We start from the raw sequence: 18,404 nt of genomic DNA on the forward strand, positions 1-18,404 counted from the left end.
GCCTGGGCTACCAAGTGAGTTCCAGGAGAGGCGCAAAGCTACACAGAGAAACCTTGTCTCGAAAAACCAAAAAACAAAAAAAAAACAAAAAAAACAAAAAAAAAAAAAAAACAAATCAAGAGTATCTGTAGTCACCAGAGAGGCGAGGAGAAGGCGCCCAGCAGCCAGAGCTGGGCAGGTGCCATTCTGTTCTACTTCTTTGTGATAAAGATATTCGTGTTCCATTTTAGAGGCAAGCAAACCGAGGCCCCTCTGCAGCGTGAGCACCCAGGGATCTGGACCGGGTGTGTGTCAGAGCGCTGCCCTGCTCCCTGCCCCCAGCAGCGTGTGGCCGTCATGGACAAGATCCTGGAGGCCGTGGTGACTTCGTCCTACCCTGCGAGCGTGAAGCAAGGGCTGGTGCGGCGCGTGCTGGAGGCGGCGCGGCAGCCCCTGGAGCGGGAGCAGTGCCTGGCGCTGCTGGCCCTGGGCGCGCGCCTCTACGTGGGTGGCTCGGAGGAGCTGCCGCGCCGCGTGGGCTGCCAGCTGCTGCACGTGGCGGGGCGCCACCACCCCGACGTCTTCGCCGAGTTCTTCAGCGCGCGCCGCGTGCTGCGCCTGCTGCAGGGCGGTGCGGGGCCCCCGGGGGCGCGCGCGCTGGCCTGCGTGCAGCTGGGGCTGCAGCTGCTGCCCGACGGGCCCGCGGCCGACGAGGTGTTCGCGCTGCTGCGGCGCGAGGTGCTGCGCACCGTGTGCGAGCGCCCCGGGCCCGCCACCTGCGCGCAGGTCGCCCGGTTGCTGGCGCGCCACCCGCGCTGCGTACCCGACGGCGCGCACCGCCTGCTCTTCTGCCAGCAGCTGGTGCGCTGCCTGGGCCGCTTCCGCTGCCCAGCCGAGGGCGAGGAGGGCGCCGTGGAGTTCCTGGAGCAGGCCCAGCAGGTTAGCGGGCTCCTAGCTCAGCTCTGGCGAGCCCAGCCCGCCGCCATCCTGCCCTGCCTCAAGGAGCTGTTCGCTGTCATCTCCTGCACAGGTGCGTGGGCAGCCCAGGCTGGGGTGGGAACTCGGGCTGGCCCTGATGCGGGTTGCACATACGGCGGACTGCGATGCTCATTTTTAGTGAGCAAATCTACCTTGGGCCTTTGCTGTCGGTGTCATCCCATGATGGGGCTGGAAATGCCAGGAACACACCACGTGGGGCGGAGGATGAGATCCGCTTGGCAGGGCAGAATGGTGGGTCCTGGGCTTTATGTGATATTTGCAGGTCAGGAAGGCTCCTCTGGAGCCATTAGCATCTGGCAGCAGGGGAGCTTGCAGGCGATACCTAAATTCAGAATGTATCTTTAAAAAATTTTTATTTTTATTTCATGTGTATGAGTGTTCTACCTGTGTGTCTGGTGCCCGCTGAGGTCAGACTAGGGCACCGATCCCTGGAACTGGAGTTTAAGGACTTTAAGTTGTGGAGTTGTGAGCCACCATGTGGATGCTGGGAACCGAACTCCGTCCTCTGCAAGAACAGTAAGAGTTCTTAGCCATTGAGCCGTTTCTCCAGCCCCTGAACTCTGGAATCTTGACGTCCAGTCGTCAGCAGAAGTGGATCTTAGATTCTAGTGTGGATGACTGAGCTGAGGTCTGTGATTTCCCTGATTGTAGGGCTGTACAGGGGGAAGGAGGGAAGAGCCAAGGCCAGCCTGTCTCCTATACAATTGCACAAGAGTTTGGCATTAAATGTGCCTTCTCACATCTCCACCTTTGTGTGGCTGCACCTGGAATGTTCTTTCCTTCCTAGGCTAGCTCCAGCATTAACTTTGCTGAAGGACTTTTTTTTCTTTCTTTCTTTTCTTTTCTTTTTTTTTGTTTTTGTTTTTTTTTTGGTGGGGGGAGACAGGGTTTCTCTGTGTAGCTTTGCACCTTTCCTGGAACTCACTCTGTAGCCCAGGCTGGCCTTGAACTCACAGAGATCTGCCTGCCTCTGCCTTTGCCCGGCTGAAGGGCTTTTCTTTACATGCACATTTGGGGCTTAGTGCTTCCTCTTGGTGTCAGCATATGCCAGTGAAGGGTTTTTGAATGAATGAGTTACAATGGAATCAGAGACTTTGATGCTGTAGTGGGAGGGGAGGTGGCCCCATGTGTTATGTGCAGAGGCCCAGCCTAAGTAGTGGTGGCATGAGGGTGTGGAGAGCTCAGTCTAGCCCTGTTCCAGAGGAGGAGCCGCCGTCCAGCGCCTTGGCCAGTGTGGTCCAGCACCTCCCACTGGAGCTCATGGATGGTGTGGTCCGGAACCTCAGCAACGATGACAGTGTGACAGACTCCCAGATGCTGACTGCCATTAGCAGGTGGGTGCTGGGGTAGTGGGTGGGGCGTGGGCTTTCCCCTCGCTTTTCTCTGAAGCTCTTGACTCTGGGTGGGGACCCAGGCTGTCTGTGGTCAGAGGCCAGGCCCTCATGCCTGTTTACTCATCTGTGACTTGTACAGTACTTCTCTGCTTGGCCTTGGGTTGGAAGGACACAATCCGGTACCAGTGAGAACACCAAACTAGGTACTAGCGGGTGGCTCTGAACCCTTGGCCTCAGTTTCCCTCTCTATGAGAAGTAGATGTGCATGGTAGTATGAGAAGGTAAAAATGGGGGCTGAGGAGATGGCTCAGTGGCTAAGAATACTTGCCCTGAGGACCTGAGTTCAAATACCCACCACCTGGCATGGCCATGCATACACGTGACTTTAGTGATGACTTCAGTGTTGAGGAGGCAGAGATGGGCAAATCCTTGGGATTCGATGGGCACAGTCACCTTCAGGCTCAGTGGGAGACCCTTAAGATGAGTAATAACAGAACATCTGCTGTCCATTAGATTCCATTCTGTAGGTGTGTGAGCGCACACACGCATGAAGACTCACAGAGACACACACAGAGTAAAGGTAGTTTCTGGTGTGCTTTATGAGTCTGGAAAAGCCCAGAAGCAGAGTTTGGGTGCTTTTCCACTCACTGAATCTGTGTACATTGCCCCTCATTTGAATGTTGTCACCCTGTGGACCAGCTTGACCTGCCTGCCTTGTGACCCCTGACTAGGCTGCCTCGTTCCTCTCTTCAGGCCTTTGCCGGTGCAGACCCCATTTACCTGGCATGTCTCCCTCTGCTGTTCTTCCTGTACCCATGCACAGAGCACCCTCTCCATAGGGCTTTCCTGGATCCCTTGTCTTTAGTGGGTGAGAGTGTAGGCAGGAGGGGGTGGGTAAGGATGTAGGCAGGAGGGTGGGTGCGGGAGTGGGGAGTGGGTAAGTGTAAGCAGGGAGGTGGAGGGTAAGGGTGGAGGTAGGAAGGGGATGGGTAAGAGTGCAGGCTGGGGCTGGGCGGTGGTGGTGCACGCCTTTAATCCCAGCACTCAGGAGGCAGAGGCAGGCGGATCTCTGTGAGTTCGAGGCCAGCCTGGGCTACAGAGCGAGATCCAGGACAGGCACCAAAACTACATGGGGAAACCCTGTGGGGGGGGGGGAGGAGTGTATGTGGATGGGGTAGGGTAGGGTGAGTAAGGGTGTAGGCAGGAGGGGCAAGTCTCCTAATAGCCATATAATAGTCTCCTCAGCTCTAAAGTGGTTGTCATTGGGCCCATCAAAGAATATGTTGGGGAGTAGGTAAAAGTGAGCCGCCATGTGAGGTGTAGGACAGCACCATGGGAACTTCCATAAGTACTATTATTCTTCCTCATTGTGGCCCAGTCAGTTCAGTATTTGAGTGGTGGTGTTTTCCTGAGCTCAATCCACACAGGCCTGGCGTTGGTCGACACTGCAGAGTTAAGCTACTGCCTCTTAATGTGATAGTTCTCAGGAGGGGGGTTGTCTCCATTTGCAGATGAAGTCCAGGCTCAGAGAGGGGAAGTGCTTTGCCCTGGTCCCCAGCAGGGACTTGATGGAGCCAGAGGTCTCAGCCCCAGGGTGGAGCTCTTTGCCAGGATAGCCTGAAGTCCCTTCTCCCCTGTAATTGGTACAGTGGGAGAAAGGGCCTGCCTTCCCGCTGGAGGACCGTGAGCCGCTTCTGCTGGGTGTGTCTCTGGGCTCATTTGCATTTGAAGGAGTGTCCTGTTATTCCCAAGACCCAAGTGCCCCGTGCAGGTGTGAGTCAGGACTTCATGGCCAGCCCCTGGGCTGCCCTTCTCTGGCTTCGGGGCCTCCCTTGTCCCTGTGTCATGGTCACTCCCCTCACCAGGATGATCGACTGGGTGTCCTGGCCCCTGGGGAAGAACATTGACAAGTGGATCATTGCCCTTCTCAAGGGTCTGGCTGCCGTTAAGAAGTTCAGCATCTTGATCGAGGTTTCGCTCGCCAAAATTGAGAAGGTTGGTGGCCCCTATCCGAACCCCGGCTTGTGGCCTTTCCCACTGGTCTCTTCTGGGAGCAGTGCAGGTGTGGGATGCAGGGTCCTGGGGTCCCAACCATGCTCACTGTGTGACAGGGCTAATTCACTGCTCCTCTGGGCCTCAGATTCCAGCTCCATTACTCTGACTGCTTCTTCCAGGGCAGGTGTCTGCCCACCCACCCATCACTCACTAACCCTGGCTGCCCGGTCCACCATGTGCTGCTCCATCCAGCTCCAAGGCCGGTCTCTGTTCTTGCTTCACCGTCAGCCTGCTGCTGCCACAGTTCTGTGTCTCCGCTTCCCTTTCAGGGTCCACGGTGGCCACGCTGGGCTTTGGGGAGTGGCTCAGGTCTGGGGACACCTGACACAAACTCTTTTTCAGGTCTTCTCTAAGCTCCTGTACCCCATCGTTCGGGGAGCTGCCCTGTCTGTCCTCAAGTACATGCTCCTGACTTTCCAGCACTCCCATGAGGCCTTCCACCTGGTAAGGGCCCCGCCGCTCTCTCTGACCTGCCTGAGACCCAACACGGTTTTCTGCGGGGAGTCAGGGAGTCGGGGCTTTTGAAGCATAACTCTCCATCTTACTTAGCACCGGGGCTCAAGCCCTGTGGTAGAGATGGGAGATGGAAGCCAGAGGACGTGTGGCTCCCACGAGCACACTGTGGAGTGACAGAGCGTGGCTCGGGGACAGCTACAGCTCTTCAGGGTCAGGTGTCAGGAATGGTGCTACAGATGCTCACTCACCTGGCATCCAGACAGGCCTTCCTTCTGGAGATAAAGAAACAGCACTGGGGAGAGGGTTAGCAAGTCACTGGTCCCCACAGGAGGTGGGCAGGGAGGTTCCGGCTGGCCGAGGTGGTCTGACTCCCAAGCACCTGTCCTTCCTTCACTTTGTTACCCACCAGCACTCACTGGCCTGGCCTCTGGCTAGGGCTCCTCTTCCTGTCCTCGAGGCTCTCTTCAGGGAGGGGCTCCTTCTCTGAGTCCCTCACGCTGGACACAGCAGTTAACCCTGTATGTACTTTGCAGTTTGTTGAAATGAAAAACAGATGAGAACCAGGGATGGGGACAAGTGTCACTGTGGCGACCTTAATTTGGAATGGGGTAAACCCCAAGGATGGGAGAGGATTGAGGTGATACGTGTTTAGAGTCTACCATATATAAACATGTGACCAGTGTCGTGTGCTCCTGTGGCCCAGCCATCCATTATGGCATTGGGATATAATACCCTAAGGGGTTCGATTGAAACTCCCTAATGCTGGGGAACTGAATGAATGGGCTTTGGACTCAGATGGACCTGATTCAGACACCACCTTCTGAAACCCACCATGAAATCCTGACAGGTTACATAACTTCTCTGGGCTAGGGGGTGTAGCTCAGTGGTGGCACTCTTGCCTGGCACACACTGGGCCCTGGGTACTGTCTCCAGCACCAACAGCCACCCCCCCCACCCCCCCCAGCCATATAACACAAACAAGGTGCTCATGCTGCTCAGCTCACCCAGATGGCTGACCCGGCCCGAGCATCTGCTGCGGGGCAGAGAGGCCTGTGGCTCTTAGGGAAGGTTGGTTGGGTGAGGCTGAACAGCTGGCCACCTCACAGCTGTGAGGAAGGAATTATTTATCTTGCTTTGCGGATAAAGAGACTGAGGCAGGGAATCTTAGATCATGGGTCTTATAAGGAAAATTACTTCCCACGGAACTCAGCTCTACCTAGTGGAGGAGGACACTGGTCACATGAGTGTACCTTCAATCCGCAGAAGCTCCTCTTTTCAGCCCAGGCCTCAGGGTGGCCAGCCTGGCACCGAGCTAACCCTCCTCCTCTCTTGTAGCTTCTCCCTCACATTCCTCCCATGGTGGCCGCTCTGGTCAAGGAGGACTCGAACTCTGGGTCCAGCTGTCTGGAGCAGCTGGCAGAACTGGTGCACTGCATGGTGTTTCGGTTCCCAGGCTTCCCAGACCTCTATGAGCCTGTCATGGAAGCCATTAAGGTGAGTGGACAGCCTCTTTGACAAATGAGCCTGTTTGGGCCTTCTTAGAGGCTCTGCCTTGCCTTGGTAGCAGCCTCCATCATCTGAACCCCTGCTGTTTCCGGTCAGCTCTCTGGGGCCTTTGTGTGCCTCAGGAGCATGGAGGTCTCCCACTGGGGTCTTTTTTCTCATGTGGGCCTTTGTGTGGGCCGGTCCCTCTGTTAACCCCTTCCTCCACCTGAGCTATAGCTCCTGCTTTATCTTATTTGGATTTTCTTGTTTTTCTTAGTTGGCCGACAAGATAATGGGTCGCAGCACCTACTTACCATTGAATGTGGTCTTCAGGGTCTTGAAGACTGCTTTCAGTGAGCCTTCCCTGGGCTGTCAGTGTCCACCTCCCTTCCTTCCCCAGGTCTCAGCAGGGCCTCTCGTGGCTGCTGAGCACTCCCGAAGTGATGCCTGGCTAACAGGACCAGGCTGGTGTCCTGCCCTCGGCCAAGCTGAGGTTGGGCTCTGGGGACCCAGGCACAAAGCAAACCAAGATGCCTTCCTGGAGGAGCTTTTGAAGCCCATTGGGGCAATAGATCTGCTTACAGGAAGTCTAATCTAAGGACCACTGATACAGGGAGAGGGTCCAAGTGGAGGTGAAGGCCTCCTTCAGAGCCTCTGATGTGATGCTTCACTCCCACAGCACAGCAGACCTGATGCCTGGGCCATTTCTCTACAAAACATCTGGGCATGTGTGTTGAGACAGAGAGACATCTTTTAAAAGGATTTACTTTTAAACTGTGTGTGTGTGTGTGTATGTATGTATGTATGTATGTATGTATGTATGTATGTATGTGTGTGTGTGTATGTCTGTCTCTGTCTCTCTCTGTCTCTCTCTCCCTCTCTCTGTCTCTGTCTCTGTCTCTCTCTGTCTGTCTCTGTCTCTGTCTCTCTCTCTCTGTCTCTCTCTCTCTGTCTCTCTCTGTCTCTCTCTCTCTCTGTCTCTCTCTCTCTCTGTCTCTCTGTCTCTCTCTCTCTCTCTCTCTCTCTCTCTCTCTCTCTCTCTATATATATATATATATATATATATATATATATGAATATCTGAAGAGGCCAGAAGAGGGCATCAGATCCCCTGGAGCTGGAATGACAGGTAGTTGTGAACCATCTCCTGCTGTGAATGTGGGAACTGCTTTCAGCCCTTGCAAGAGCAGCTAGTGCTTTTAACTGGTGAGTCATCTCTCCAGCCCCATAGCAGACATCCTTTAAAGTACAGAGCTGATCTTGCAAAAGAGTGAGGGGAAATCTCCAGGGAGCCCCAAAGGAAGAGAAAACTGAGTTCCCAGATGGTGAGGGGGCCCGAGGATGAGGCCTTGAGGGCAGGGTAGGAAGCTCAGTAACACGGCCAACTTCAAACACAGAGAGGCTTGAACTGGTGTTGACAAGCCATGATTAATCCCCACCATGGAGTGGTACTGTTAAGCCCCTTGAAAGCCAACAAAAAGGCTTCAGTGTTGATAAAAAAGAATGGTCTAGAAAAAAATATACATGTGGTCCAAAGCAGAAATTGGGAAAATTTTTCTGGCTTGATGTAGACTCTAGACTAGGGGGAAAAAAAAAAAAAGGAATTTGTAACCACCAGGTTTAGGGGTTGAAATTTAGACCACTTGGTGGTGGTGGTGGGTGGTGGTGGTATTGCTCTCAGTGCAGGTATTGATTTTAAAAGTATTTGTAAACTCATAGTACCCAAGGGTTGTCTGGTAGACACAAAACAAGCCAGAACTATAAGGTTGTATTGTAGATGAGTTTATTTAGAAATTAGTGTTGTAAACATCCTTCCCAGGAGCCAAAAGCTATTGACAAACCCAGGCCCAGTTCTGCCAAGTTCACATCTGGGAACCAGTGAGTTTATAGGGCTCCTTACAGAGCATAAGTGAGGGTGACTTACAGGGTGTGAGTGATCCCCTGCCTCCTGTAGGCTCTACCAGGAAAGTCTTTACCCAGCAGGGAAGAGGGCTTCCCTGTGGCCATATGGGTAGAGCCCCGCCCCTCCCTAATCCTCCCTAACCTATATACTCTAGCCTCTCTTCAAGGCCATATACGTAGAGCCCCTCCCCTAATCTTACATAACTTATATACGCTAGCCTCTCTAAAAGGCCATGTGCAATTAAGGCAGAGGTATATACAACACGTGGTGGGTGGTGGGAACTTCCTGAAAAGCCTGCTAGAGTGGAGGATAGGAGTTTGACCTTGACCATTAGGTCATGGGACGGGCACACAGGTGGGGAAGGGGAGTCTAGTTTGGCAATATGTCAGTGGTGTGCAGGGGACATCAGAAAGGCTTGAATCCAGGCAGAGTCACTCTTTGTTCAGTAGATCTGAGTTGTCCAGGCTAGCTTTGAACTTGTAGTCTTCCTTCAGCAACTACCCATGTGGCTGGGATGACAGGCAGCTTTTTCTTTCTTTTTTTTTTTTTTTAATTTTTATTTTTTATTTTTTTCCAGAGCTGAGGACCAAACCCAGGGCCTTGCGCTAGGCAAGCGCTCTATGACTGAGCTAAATCCCCAACAATTAACAATAACAATTTATTGCTATACCCATTAATTAGTGCACCCTTCAACTCCATCACAGAAGCTCCTTCTTGTAGTAGATTAGCCCCACTGGGTTCCATGCAGGGAATAAGAGACTGTGGACTGCTCGCTTCTTCTTTTTTTTTTTTTTGGTTTTTCAAGACAGGGTTTCTCTGTGTAGCTTTGCGCCTTTCCTGGAACTCGCTTTGGAGACCAGGCTGGCCTCGAAGTCACAGAGATCCGCCTGCCTCTGCCTCTCAAGTGCTGGGATTAAAGGCATACGCCACCACTGCCCGGCGAACTTTTTTTCTGTTTGAAAACTATCATCTGTGAGAGGTAACTGGTGTACCAGAAAAATGATCCTGGGGAAGGACCAAGCAAGAGTTAGGCACAGTGTGGTCAAAGACCCGTTGCCATTGCTAAAGTGTGAGCTAATGCAAAGCTCTGTTGCCTTTGACTGATCTAGGGCTTTGTGCTCGGGAGCTGGAAAGATGTGCTGGCTCATTTCATGTCAACTTGACCCAAGTGTGGTGGTTTGAATAGGCATGGCCCCCATAGACTCATGTGTTTGAGTGCTTGGCCCAGAGGGATTGGCACTATTAGGAGGTGTGGCCTTGTTGGAGTAGGTGTGGCCTTGTTGGAGGAAGTGTGTCACTGTGGAGGCAGCCTGTGAGTTGTCAATACATGCTCAAGCCACGCCCCGTGTAGCAGTCTCTCCAGCACCATGTCTGCCTACATACTTCCCACCATGTTTCTCACCATGATGATAATGGACTAAACCTTTGAAACTGTAAGCCGGCTCCAGTTGAATGTTTTCCTTTATAAGAGTTGCCATGGTCATGATGTCTCTTTACAGCAATAAAACCCTAGGACAACATGCCATCAGAGAGGAAGGAGCCTCAATTGAGAAAATGTCTTCAGAAGATCCAGCTGTAGGCAAACCTGTAGGGCATTTTCTTAATTAGTGATTGATGTGGGAGGACCCAGCCCATTGTGGGTGGGGCCATCCCTGGGCTGGTGGTTTTGGGTTCTGTAAGAAAGCAGGCTGAGCAAGCCACAGGGAGCAAGCCAGTAAATAGTATTCCTCCATGGCCTCTGCATCAGCTCCTGCCTTCAGGTTTCTGCCCTGCTTGAGTTCCTGCCCTGACATCCTTCAGTGATGGACTATGATGTGTAAGCCACTATGAGGTGTGAGCCAAATAAACCGTTTTTCTTCCCCAAGTTGCTTTTGGTCACGGTGTTTCGTTACAGCCACAGGAAGCCTGACTCGGACGGATGGCTGCAGTTAGGGGAACTGTTGGGAATGCCTTGACATCTGCTCTAGAGCAGGGTGCTGTGCGTAGGTGTTTGATGTCCTTAGAACTGGGGCCAGACACCTCTTGGTGCAGCTATTGAGTGTGACAGAGATAGCCGGGGGAAGGCATGCCGAGCCTCGGGCCTGTGACAAAGGATGACCTCAGAGCCGCAGACCCTCTTACCGAGGTGGCAGGACCAGTGCCAGGGAGTGACTGATTTGCCTGAAAGCTGGCTCTGTAATCTCAAACTGGGAGTCAGAGTGAGGTCATCACTGTGACAGCATAGAGTGCCGGACCGATGGGAGAAGGGTGTCTTCTCTCGGCAGCTCAGGAAACTGAAGGTCACCAGACTGAATCAGAGAGACTTACTAAGCACTCACATCTACCGAGGCAAGAGTGAGGGGCTGGAACTGAGGTCTCAGCATTGCTAGATCTGGATCTGGCTGGTAGCCAGTGTTGTCGCGGCTTAGAGTGTCATCCCTGAGCTCTGCCCAGAGCAAACGTGTTTTGTCACTCACTCTTTATGCTACTGCACAGTTCAATGTTCTGCTGAATCCTAGTTGTTTTTTCTTTCTTCTTGAGACAGGGTTTCTTTGTGTAGCTTTGGATTTGGAGCCTATCCTATAGACCAGGCTGGCCTTGAACTCACAGAGATCCATCTGTCTCTGCCTCCCAGTGCTGTGATTAAAGGCATGTGCCACCACCGCCTGGCAAATCCTAGGTTTTTTTTTTGGTCTCTCAGATGGGAATTACTCTTTCAGATGTCACCTGAAAGATCACATATCAGAATGAGACCCTAGAGTGAGTTGTAAGCAGGGGCTGCAAACTCCTTTTCTAGACTCTTCTGAGTGTGCGCTTGGGAGGGAGTGGTGGAGTGGGTTCTAGTCTGGGAAGATTTCCTGGAGGAAGTCCGCTCTAAAGCTACCACTGGTGTCTACTGTTCCCTCCTCAGGATCTCCACATTCCCAATGAGGACCGAATTAAGCAGCTGCTGGGGCAGGATGCCTGGACCTCACAGAAGAGCGAACTGGCTGGCTTCTATCCTCGGCTCATGGCCAAGTCCGACACGGGCAAGATTGGCTTAATCAACTTGGGTAACACATGCTACGTGAACAGTGTCCTTCAGGCCTTATTCATGGCTTCCGAGTAGGTGCTGTTCTGTATTGCTTCCTCTCTGTTTCATCTTCCTTCCTTCCTTCCTTCCTTCCTTCCTTCCTTCCTTCCTTCCTTCCTTCCTTCCTTTTTCCCTCCCTCTCTCCCTCCCTCCCTCTCTTTCTCCTTCCCTCCGATTAGAGACAGGTTCTTTTTTTTTTTTTTTGGAGCTGAGGATCGAACCCAGGGCCTTGCACTTGCTAGGCAAGCACTCTACCACTGAGCTAAATCCCCAACCCCATTGAGACAGGTTCTTACTCTGTAGCCTAGGCAAGCTTTGAACCTGCCTCAGCCTCCAGGGCTGATATGGGTGTGGCTGCCACACCTCCTTTTGTGCCATAAGAAAGTGCAATGTCACTTGATCACCCATGGCTCCTGGTACACCTTGTGGCTTGCTTCAAAATCCATCAGGGCTCCATCTTTGGCTCTGTGAGGAAGCACTCATTCTGATGTGCCTCTGGCCATAAGTCAGTTTTCTCAAAGCTACAGAAGTAGGCGCTGGTGTCTGAGGTGTGCTGGACTGCTGCTGTCCTCACTGCCTGCTGAGGGGTGAACTTTGCGTTGTTCTGATTTCTGGAATGCTCAGATTGTTACTTCTATGAAATACAACAAAAGGATTTATTTGCTGGAAAAATCCCTTGTGCCTATGTGTGGTCATGTGATGTTGAGATGTTACAGTCCTTTGTGGAGCTCAGCGTCTGCATTGAACCTTGTCTGAGACCTGCCACAGAGCACTGAGTGCTGCCATGTGTTCATGCTCTGGGTGGACAATGTGGGACTGACCTGCTGCTGGGAAGGCTGTGTGCTTCAGGGACAGTGGGTCTTAGGAGGATACCCTGACGCCACAGGATCACATGCATCCCCAGGGCCGTCTCCTCTTGTGCCATGGAAGTCCTCTTTTGGAACCTACCTGGTTTGAGGGCAGGGGCTTATTACTTAGCTTGGTGTGGCTCTGGGCCAGGGCCCTGAGCAGGGGCCACAGGAATGGGTTGGAGGGCCAAGGTTGGGAGTGAATGGCAGTCCTTGCAAGTTATCGTGCAGAGTGTGCCAGTGCCTGGGGCGATGTTAGCAGAGACTCTGGTACACCAGTGTTCCCACCTTTGAAATGGGCATGTTTGAGTCCTAAAGTCATGGGGTGTCAGAGCTGGAAGGGATGGCAAGGGTCACCTTGTTGTCCCGTTTGTTGTCATACCAAGGCCATTACAGAATTCATGACCCCAGCCTCACCAGGCCAGTTATTTGCCGTCTTCTCCCTGGTCTCTGGCCTCCTCTGGAGCAAATGCCAGAGGCTTGGGTGGCCTGATGTAGGGAGTAGCAGCTCCCTGGGGCCTTGGCTTACCCTGGGCTCCTGTTTCATCTGAAGCTTTCGACACTGTGTGCTCCGCCTGACCGAGAACAACTCACAGCCCTTGATGACCAAGCTGCAGTGGCTCTTTGCTTTCCTGGAGCACAGTCAGGTGCGTGCTGGTGCAGCGGGGCAGCAGTGGACTGGGTGCAGAAGGGAGGTAATGCCAGGCCCTGCTCTGACACTGTTCATGTCTCCAAGACCTGCCACAACCTAGCTAGAAGCTCCCGTTCTGTGGATTGAGCTGCTGAGCCCCAGCCCCTGCTGACACCAAACTTCCAGGCCCATTCAGTGTCCTTATGGCAGGGGGTGCACCTGGAGCCTCTTCCTGGGCTGTGCCACTCCAGCTTCCCTTCAGCGTTCAGTCCCGGGCACTAATGCACCCCCATCTGCCGATCGTAGGCACCTCTGGGTTACCTGGGTCTCTGCTCTGAGTGAACGAGCACCACCTCTGTCCTTATAGAACCCAAAGCCGTGGCCAGGGGTGTGGGAGGGTCTCTGTCTGGTGCTTGAAAGGGGAAACAACAGGCTGGCTGGGCTTTGACGGCACACAGGGGAGGGGACAACCGGTGATGATGAAGTGGAGGAGGCAAGGATTTGGGAAGGTGTCATGGAAGAGGCCTCTGTACCCTGGGGGACTCATTTTGGCAAGAGTGAGAGGGGTGTTTTAGGCAGAGAAAATAATGAACAAAGGCCTGGAGAGACTTACTGTGGTCTGTGAGGGCAGGGCGGATTCCTAGAGAGTTACACCAAGATGATGACACCCCACTCCTGGGCTGCATGGACTGTGGGATGGGATGTGGGTCAGGGCCAGCTTGGAAGGGGAAGGTTGTAGGTTAGGAGGCTGACATATTTGGAACATAGCACTGCCTGCTGCTGGGCGTGGGGCTTGATCTCCTCACCCCACCTTTCACCTGCCTTGTCCTAGAGGCCAGCCATCTCTCCTGAGAACTTCCTCTCTGCGTCCTGGACACCATGGTTCAGCCCTGGGACCCAGCAGGACTGTTCAGAGTATCTGAAGTACCTGCTGGATCGGTAAGAAAGGCTGGTGGGTTAGGAGGGTGTGGGCCCCAAGCGTGCTAATCCTCATCACACAGCTCTAGGTCCATCTTTATGTAGGCATGTGCTGGGTGAGTGTGTCAACACAGAAGTATGTCAGCATGCCACTTTATATAGCGATGGGAATTGTCTTGCCAGGCTCTTACATGTGTCAGAAGTATGGTGGACAGTGTGCTGGAGGCGGGCCTGTTTGTAGGTGTGTACACCTGGTCTCCCTGCTTGTTCTAGGCTTCACGAAGAGGAAAAAACCGGGACGAGGATCTGCCAGAAGCTCAAGCAGTCCACCTTGCCCTCCCCACCGGAAGAACTCCCTAGCTCCAGCGCAACATCTGTGGAGAAAATGTTTGGAGGCAAGATCGTGACTCGGATATGCTGTCTCCACTGCCTCAACGTTTCCTCCCGGGAGGAGGCCTTCACAGACCTCTCTCTGGCCTTCCCTCCTCCCGAGCGATGCCGCCACCGCCGCCTGGGCTCCGTGATGCTCCCAACAGAGGATGTGCGAGCCCAGGAGCTGGCACTGGCTCCCAGAGCCCCAGGGGCACAGAGGCAGAGGAAGCACTGCATCACAGGAGATGCTCCCTGCACTGGACTAGACATAGAGGGTCTGGGCATCGTCAGCACTGGTGGACAGAGTGGGCAGGAGGAGAAGGTGGAGAGGGAGCAGGCTGGGAAGGAGAAGGAGGCAGCAGAGGAGGAGGAGGAGGAGGAGGAAAAAGAGGAAGGCGCAAGGGAAGAGGAGAAAGAGGAGGGGGAAGAGAAGAAGAAGGAAGATGAAAAGGAAAAGGAATCTGAGAATGGCAAGGAGAAGGATGGGGACAGCTTGGGACCAGGGACCCATAGGGATGCTGCCGTCCCACCCAGGGAGCAGGTCTGTGGTCCCGAGGGTTCCCGCTCTGTACTAGACCTGGTCAACTACTTCCTGTCCCCTGAGAGGCTGACAGCTGAGAACCGTTACTACTGTGAGTCATGCGCCTCCCTGCAGGATGCAGAGAAGGTGGTGGAGCTTAGCCAGGGTCCACGCTACCTCATCCTAACACTACTGCGCTTCTCCTTCGACCTGCGTACCATGCGGCGCCGCAAGATCCTGGACGATGTCACCATCCCCCTCTTGCTGCGCCTGCCACTGGCTGGGGGGCAGGGACAGGCTTACGACCTCTGTAGTGTGGTGGTGCACTCTGGAGTGTCCTCAGAGAGTGGCCACTATTACTGCTACGCCCGTGAGGGTGCTGCCCGGCCAACCCCTGTCCTGGGATCCACAGACAGGCCTGAGCCTGAGAACCAGTGGTACCTGTTCAATGACACCCGGGTGTCCTTCTCATCCTTCGAGTCGGTCAGCAACGTCACCTCCTTTTTCCCTAAGGACACTGCCTATGTGCTCTTCTATCGCCAGCGGCCCAGGGAGGGGCCTGAGGCTGAGCCTGGCTCTCCCAGAGTTCGAGCAGAGCCCACCCTCCACAAGGACCTGATGGAGGCCATTTCCAAAGACAACGTCCTCTACCTGCAGGTGAGTCCCCTGCTGACGGTCAGTAGATGCCACTCCTGGGTGAGGACTTGACCCACCACAGCCCACACACAGACCAGTTACCTGTTGTTTTGAGTTGTCCTCAGTTTAAAGTCCATCCACTCAGCACTTAGTTAGGGGTGTGTTGGAGGCTGGAAAGGCACATCCCTTAAGCTCAGAGGAATGGACCCTGAATAATAGCACAAGTTGATGATGCTCAAAGAGAGTTGTGGAATTAATGGGCAGGGACTGCTTCTGGGGCTCTCAGAGGGGCCACTTCTTCAGTGGCCTTCATGTCCCCATGTCCTCCTTTGTCACTGCCTCAGGCTCCCGTAGCAGAGTCAAGAGCAGTATCAAAATATTCAGCCATGGGGTGGCCACACCAGGGCTCTGGGCTTCCTGCACCTGGAGTTGGAGTTTCCTGAGAGGAACGTGAGGGCATGGGACACCAGCCCGCTTCTACATTTGTGAGGCCTTGCAGCTGAGATACGGCTTGGTGAAGTCTGAGAGGCTGCCCTTATTTTAGCAGGGAAGAACTTGCTACATGGGCAGAAGATGGACCTCAGCTGAGGCCAGGAAGCCTGGAGAGGTTTTCTTGAGGTCCTAGGCACTTGTCAGCTAGTCATCTAGTATGAATAAGTTCTTTTTTCCAAGAGACTTGAGTGATTATCGAGAGGAAAGTGTAGTTTGATTCTTAGACCTGAAATCCTCCATCCTGCTCCTCAGGCGGCAGTGTGTGTGTGTGTGTGTGTGTGTGTGTGTGTGTGTGAGTGTGTGTGTGTGTGGTGATGGGGGGGTGGTCTGGAGATGCTGGCAGAGTTGTGCTAAGCTACTTCTGTCCTCATCTGTTTCTAGGAGCAGGAGAAGGAGGCCCGGAGCAGGGCAGCTTATATCTCCACACTCCCTGCTCCACACTGGGGTAGGGGCTTCGATGAAGACAAAGACGAAGATGAAGGCTCCCCAGGGGGCTGCAACCCGGCCGGTGGCAGTGGTGACTTCCACAGACTGGTCTTCTAATGGGAACTCCCACCTGTGGGGAGTCACAGCCAACCTCAGAGTGGGCCAGGCGGGGCTGGGGCCCAGGCAGAGCACTCTGCCATCTGGGGTCGTAGGGAGCTGTGGAGGCAAGCCCAAGGTGAAGCAGGTCCTTTTGAGGGCAAGGAGGATGGAGAGGGACCATCTGGGATGTCAGTCTACAGCCTGAAGGGCACAGAGAAGCTGAAACCCAAAGCTCCTTAAGCAGTCACCGTGCTATGATGTTATGGTTGAGTGTCCTGACTAACTGGGAGCAACTTGGATGAGGCCACCCTGGGCTGTGCCTCCCTGCAGGCCCCATCCTGGGAAGCCCAGCCGGCTCAGGTGTCAGTTTGGTGTCCTGTATCCGGTAGCACTTCCTTTTACTCTAGTTCCTTCACCCAGCCCCTCCTCGATAGGAGAAAAGCACAGCCGAAGTCAGGCCCTTGCACCCAGAGGGGGGCTGTTCCCTCTGCCCGCCCTCTTGTTTCTTCAGGGGGTTCTTAGAACAAGGTGTGTGGGTGCCTGCACCCGCTGTGTGTTTGAGGCATGTAGGGAAGGCAGCACAGCACAGGACCAGAGGTGAGACTCTTACCTGCCCCTCCCCTACCCAAGCAAGTCACACTGGGAGAGCCCCTCCCCTCCCCTCCCCTGCCTGCCTCAGTGCCTGAGATGCTGCCATGGCATCCCTGTCTAGTTAAGGTCCGAGTCCTTATTTTACTGAAGACATTCGTCTGTCAGAAAGCCATTGTCGTTTGAGGAAGCTAGCTGGCTTGGCTCCTCTGGTAGAATGTGAGGGCTGGGTAGGTATGAACTGTGTAATGCACACAACCTCACTGTGCCCTGAGACCACTATAGCCCCTTCTCAGTGGAGAGAAGAAACCCGTGTTCTTAAATAGGAATAAAACTTGCTTCTCGGAAGACTGTGCAGGGTGCTGTTCTTCCAGCTTGAGCTGTGGTGTCTGCATCCTCTGGAATGCTCACTTGTGTCTAAGCAGTCTTGACAGTTACTCGGGCTCTTGGTAGGTAAGGTGAGGATATGCCCCTGTCCTGGGGACTTTAGATGTAGCAAGGAGGTGCTTGGTGCTAGGCCCTGGAGGCTCCAGAGCTGCCAAAGGTGTGGCTGAGGATGCTTCATGGGTTGCCTTGGAGCAGACTGGTTTGCCAGGTGAGCACAGAAACCCAAGAGTGGCTTTTCAGATTCCAGGAATTCTGAGCTGTGTTGAAACATCTGCCATCACTGCCTGCCTTTTTCGCTCCTCTGGGAAGGGGGTCCTAGCCTGTTCCTGGGTAGACAAGGTGTGGGCTGGGACAAGCTGGGAAGCAGTTCTCCAACATTCCAGAGTCAACATCTAGCTCTTTTAAAAAGATTTATTTATTTATTTTTTATTGTATGAATGTGTGTCTTTGAGTGTCTGTGTACCATGTATGTGAGGAGGCCAGTAGAGGGCACCAGATCCCCTGGAACTGGAGGTACAGGCTGTTGTGAGCCACCTAAAGTGGGTGTTGGGAACCAAACGGCTGAGCCATCTCTCCGGTCCCAATACCCAGCTCTTTCCTCGGGTTACAGGCCCACTCTTGAAGCCGAAGAGGGACATGGGTGGCTGTGAATACAGGGAGGGTCTGGGACTGGCCTGCACCCCCCAGTCCCCTTCTTTCCACGCCTACTCATCCTCTTAAGAACAAAGCAGCTGGAAGGTTATAATGGTGCTGTGACAAGGGGTTTTAAGGGCTGTGGTAGAGGTTTTGGTCCAAATGCCAGACTCTGGAGCTGTCAGGGAAACGGACTGTCCTGCCCCTGCTTCAGCTTCTGGGATTCCAGGCATGCATCACTGCTCATGCCAGATGCTAGTCTAAGAAAAGAGGGTTCATTCCTGTTCCTGGCCTGGAGATGTGCCCAATTCCGCCCATCAAGATGGAACAGAACTGGGCACACCAGCTCCTGGGCTCGTTCTCTCTGAAATGCGTTTGTCAGAGAAGGTGCAGCTATATGACAGCATCAGTCTCAAGGCCGCCCAGGAGATGGGACGAGAGAAGTTTCCACGCCCCTACAGACAGTCTCCAGCAGCCCACTCTGGGTTGCATTTCTAAAGGATTTTATTGCCCTGCTTCTACACCATAATAAAAAGGGACCTGCAAGCTCCAGGCCTGTACCATTTGTCACCACTGCAAAAACATGACTCA

The 18,404-nt window shown here is 53.7% G+C and overlaps 1 protein-coding gene across 1 annotated transcript; it reads left to right on the forward strand.

The window, feature by feature from the left end:
• The first annotated feature begins 234 nt into the window (after positions 1 to 234).
• Positions 235 to 17,277, forward strand: Usp35 (ubiquitin specific peptidase 35). The gene is made up of 10 exons (XM_059271149.1): positions 235 to 1,009; positions 2,180 to 2,312; positions 4,178 to 4,307; positions 4,710 to 4,811; positions 6,159 to 6,317; positions 11,102 to 11,295; positions 12,665 to 12,758; positions 13,575 to 13,681; positions 13,934 to 15,209; positions 16,062 to 17,277. The coding sequence occupies exons 1-10, from the start codon at positions 337 to 339 to the stop codon at positions 16,221 to 16,223; spliced, it is 3,030 nt and encodes a 1,009-aa protein (XP_059127132.1). The 5' UTR covers positions 235 to 336; the 3' UTR covers positions 16,224 to 17,277.
• Positions 17,278 to 18,404: the final 1,127 nt, after the last annotated feature.

This window comes from Peromyscus eremicus, chromosome 1, assembly GCF_949786415.1.
Source record: "Peromyscus eremicus chromosome 1, PerEre_H2_v1, whole genome shotgun sequence".
Lineage (NCBI taxonomy): Eukaryota > Metazoa > Chordata > Mammalia > Rodentia > Cricetidae > Peromyscus > Peromyscus eremicus.